Source organism: Montipora capricornis, chromosome 14 (genome assembly GCF_036669925.1).
Source record: "Montipora capricornis isolate CH-2021 chromosome 14, ASM3666992v2, whole genome shotgun sequence".
In the NCBI taxonomy this organism is placed as follows: domain Eukaryota; kingdom Metazoa; phylum Cnidaria; class Anthozoa; order Scleractinia; family Acroporidae; genus Montipora; species Montipora capricornis.
The window spans coordinates 49,111,685-49,116,684 of NC_090896.1; the positions used below are offsets into that span (position 1 = coordinate 49,111,685).

General features: G+C 38.3%; 1 protein-coding gene across 1 annotated transcript in view; it reads right to left on the reverse strand.

The window, feature by feature from the left end:
• The window catches only part of LOC138031255 (uncharacterized), a 32,082-nt gene that overhangs the window by 18,277 nt on the left and 8,805 nt on the right, over nucleotides 1-5,000 (reverse strand). Inside the window, 3 exon segments of the mRNA XM_068878950.1 lie at nucleotides 884-1,072; nucleotides 1,955-3,528; nucleotides 4,872-5,000. The exon segment at nucleotides 4,872-5,000 is cut by the window's right edge and continues 915 nt beyond it. Coding sequence (XP_068735051.1) covers nucleotides 884-1,072; nucleotides 1,955-3,528; nucleotides 4,872-5,000 — 1,892 coding nt within the window.

Sequence of the window (5,000 nt, forward strand, 5' to 3'; positions counted from 1 at the left end):
TTGCCCATTGACATAGCACTACAGCTTCTTTGCAAACTAAACCACTTTATCCTACATGTGAAAGAATGCTTTTAATTACTTCCACCAACCATGAACCAATATTCTTAACCCAAAAAACCAAGACAACGGTTGTTTTAAAACACCACTCCCTTACCTGGATTGCAGTGTCTGACACTTGCAGACCGCAAGTGAGCTAACCCTAATTGAAAACTCAACCCTAATTACTAAATTGCAGGCAGTGTCTCTAACCTTACATGAAAGCTAACCATTCAAAATAAGTGTTTAACCCTGATCACTAAGCTGAGCATATAACCCTAAACACTAAAAATTGTTTTTTACATGCACTAAATAATTATCATTGTCTTTCATAGCATCATAGACAACAATTTATCATAATAATCGTAAAAATGATGATTTCTCTAGTTTATTTATACATACTTCATAAAATTAATTACAGAAAGATATCCAAATATGTTAAAATGGGCAGTGTTCTAAATAAATTAAACCAGTTTAAAAAAATTAAGCTGGTTTGAGAAAAAATGAACTTTTCAAACCAAAAACAAATTAAACCACAACATACTCACTTTATTCTTTGCATGCGCATGTCTTTTACACAACTTATATGGATGGTGGGGTCATCGAAAGGTCGCAGATTCGACTCCTTGAAGAAGCACCCGAATTTTCCCGAGTATCACCCTGTCACCATCGAATAAAGCCTCGCCGATGTATAACAAGGTCACTTTGGGAAACGGATTCATGGTCCAAAACAATGCCAATTAAAACTTGTGCGCAAATAAAAGGGGAAAATGACTTTGATACAATTTGCTGTTCTCTAGCAGATTTTTTTTCAAGTAGTTATAACATGATCATTTTAAACGCTCACCGCTTCACCAATGCCTGCCTTCCATGGGCTACAGTTGGTATGAATCACGTGACTGCAGAGCAATGCGAACCCAGGACTGACTGTAATGTCACCAGCATTTGGAGTTGTTACGCTGTTCCTCATCGCCGCACCACCCGCCTTGAGGATCGCTTGATAGCATGCTCCTTGTGAACTAACCAGGATTTCAGCCTGTGATTTAAAGAAGCGGATTATTAATTAATCCAGAAGAAATTTGAATCTTTTTGGACACATGGATGTTAGCACTAGGAGACACTGGCATTTATTCATTTATTTTTATTTTGCCACACTACATCAATTACAGAAAATACAAGATTATCAAATAAAGGAAAGAAAAGAAAAAATAAACCGGCAAGGAAACCTAAATAAAACCTTGGGGCTCGCATAAAAATTAGGTTTCCTCACAAACTACAAGAAACAAAACACCATGAAAATGCAAATAGGGCGAGAGTCAATCTTACAATGAAAAATCAATATTTCGAAATAATGAATTCTTTTGAGCTCATTTTTAAATGATGCGAGAAAAGAAAAACTGACTGGGAATATCCAAACTGAGTGCATAAAAAAACTCTGGGCCTTGGAAGAAAACGGAAAACTGCCGTATATTTATTCTACAGTACGGTAAGGAAAAAGAGAAAGCAATGCCTGATGTTATAGGTATGGTTAGGATTATTTAAAAAAAAAGAGTCCAATTTTGAGGGAAGATTACCATTTCTTAAAGAAGACTCGTAAATTGATCTAGTTGAAGTAAGTGAATATTATGCAATGTAAGCGGGTGGAGTTCCTAAAAAATTGGATCTTTATGAGCAACATATCAGGACTTGCTCGTTTTTGCAGAATCACGATTCCATTAACGTTAGTTTTGAAAGCAGATCCACAAACTGCGTTACAATAGTATAGTTACGGAAGTATCAGAGGGTTGTATAGGGAATACAGGCAGAACGAAACTGCATCTACAGATGACACCAATCGACTAAGATATTTAATGGGCAAAATTTCCACTGAGTTTTATCACTCCAAAACAATCGACGGAACTAAAATCACCAAACACACCTTTTCAGCCTCAATGACCCCAGCTCTCCACGAAACTTGGTGGCCAGCTTTGGTGGCGAAAGAAGATCGATCAGTGTCACCTCCAACTGCTTCCCGCTGATCATCTTTATCATCGTCACCACCAATGACTAGCTCATCATCGTCATCACTGCTTATGGAGACAGAACTTACTTGTGTATCTTGTACCTTACCTTCCTCTCGCTTCGAGTCAAAACTCTACTGGACAAGGATCGCGCATTCATAGTTTTTCTCTACCGTTTTTTCCAGACGATCTCCTTTACCACTGGCATAAAATTTCCTCAGCCCAGGCTGTTTGATGTCAATCGCTTTACAGCTGACACCGGCCACAATAGTGTTCAGTTTCTCTCGTGCCCTCTTGATGCCTCTTTCATTGCCAAAAATAACAAAATCTTCATCTTTTCCACTTTCCGCAATTTTTACCCTCGAGTTTGCGAGTTGAGTTTCAATCAAGCGCAAATCGTCATCACCATACTCAACGAGATATTTTCTAATGCCTTTAGAACACGTAAATTGCTCTTCTAGAATGCTGTTATTTCTTAAGAAATAATTTAGCTTCTTTACAGCTTCGGTGACATGTTCTCGAAATCCGACAATAACGGTTTCACTGCATTCATTCTGATGTAGATGAACATCTTCTCCAACTTTGACTTCATTACATAGTTGGCGCCATTCTGATGTTTTCAAAATATGTTGGTTCGTGGCATCTACAAGAACTCTTTCCTCTAACGTCAGCATCTCCACAAGACTGGCAACCTGGTTAGCCTGTACAGCCGAGGTGCCCACGATGCCAACCTCCTTGTCAATCACATAGACAGCTTCAACGTTGTTCCTTTCTAACTCGCATTTCAGTCTCTTAAGACCTTCATCTGAGCCTATCACTTCCAAGATACCTTTTGATACAATTAGTTTTTTTTCCACCATATTCTCGTCAAGTCTATGGAACTTCATGGCTGCCTCATTATATTGTTCCGGTGGTCCTTCAAAATGGATCTCCTCTGCTTCAGGATCCAACGTTATCTCCAGTTCCTTGTTGTGCTGTTGAAGCTGCTCTGCAAACTTTATCTTCTTTAACAGAATTATGCGTTCTTTAGGAATTCTCTTTGAAAACTTCAAATACGTTTTCCTGGTTTCTTCACGATATATCTCTTCTAATTTTGCTTTAACCTGATCTTCAAACGCTTTTGCTTCTGAGCTCATGCAAACAATTCTGGCGCGGAAAGATTCATCCAATGGTTTGATCAGCGGTGGGTTAACCCCTAGGCATGCGCGAACGTCAAATAACCGTGACTTCAAGGCTTCCCAGAACTCCTTTTTAACTTCAACATCATGCTTGGCAAATTTTCTTAGGTAGCTTTGGACTAATTCAATACACTCTGACTGCCACGAATTGGTTTCGTCTTCTCCACGAAACACAACAACAGCTGTTTTCTTTTGTAGGGTCCACTTGATTTCACTCTTTTTCGCAGATAATGCCTCCTTCAACTCATCATGATGTGATGTGGTTGTGACGTATTCCATTACATCCGGGTCCACAACCATGTCTAACTGCAGGGCTGAAAATGAAACAAAGTTGGATGTGCTTGATTTACTTACTCTTGGTTTTCTTTAATTATTTATTTCTAATTTATAGTCTATCCCTTCAAATAAGAGTGTACTTAAAAGAACAAAACGCCGAAAAACGATGAAAGCAGCTGGTGTCATTCTCTTTTATTTCTATATTTAGGTGTTCTTGCCTTCAGTCGGCTAAGTAACCTATGTGCCTCACCTGCAAGATGGGCATTGTCTAATTTCTAAATTTAAAAACAGGTTGCAAAGGCAATAATTCTAATGTTTATGTTGTTCTGAACCGAACCGAAGAAGATTTAAACACAAGTAAAAGGTCATTTTTGGCAAAGGTAAAATCTGTCAATGTCATAGACTTGAAACATAACAGCTTAAGCTAAGGAGGCTCAAACCAGTTTTAAAACTTTCAACAAAGTGTACTATTTGGAAGGATCGAATCTACCCAACTGTTTCATTTGACGACAACGTTGTGATACCATATGAAAAACCAATAAAGGCTTAACAAGATGCACTCATTAATGTGACGTAATATGTTACCATGGCAACAAAAGTGCCATCTAAAAACGTGGTCACCCCATTTTTTATTACTGGAGAGTGATTAGCCCGCTAAGATAAAACTCTCTGCAAAGTTTAAAAAAACATCTCTGGAGCAGATTCATAGCCACCTTCAAAGATGGAAAAATTTAAGGTGGCTGCGAATCCGCTCCAGATGATTTTTTTAACTTTGCAGAGAGTTTCGCCTTAGCTTGCTAATCACTTTTCTGCAATAAAAAAAGTATGGTCACCGAGTTCGTTTTTTAGATATAAGGGTTTGAACACAAGATGTAGGGAGTTTCACATGTCAGCTTGTTAAGCAATTACTAATGTTCCATATGGTACCATAACATTGTCGTTAAGTGAAACAGTGTTGTAGAGTTAATCCTTCCATGAAGGCATTTCCTCTTAATTGTTGAAACCGGTTCGAGCCACCTTAAACAGTGTTCAGTTTACCTTTCTCAGTCTTGCTAATTAAAATATTTACTAAATAGTGCCTTTGCCTGTCTAAAAATGCTATTAAAATAAATAGTATTTGGCAAGAAAACGTTTAATCTTTTCGCTGGTCATTTCTTGAAACATAGAAGACGGGATGGTTAATCCACATCTATAACGAGTGTTTGGATTATTCCCATTGGGTTCAAGGTGCTGCACGTGCACGGAAGGTGGTGAGCTGCCAAGGTGCGATGAGCGGTACAATTTACGATACCCCTTGTTGCATTTTTCAGTCTTAAAGTTGTAACTTGTGATTGGTTCATGCATTGTGGCCAATGGATGAACCAATCTTTTTTCTCCTCACCACTCATCCCTGACTTGTCTACATCTCCAAAAAAAGCATGCCCGTACGTAAAACAGTCCCATATGTGGAGAAGAAGAAAAAGAGGAAGAAGAAGAAGAAGCAAAATAGGAGAACTTGAATCAGCATGGT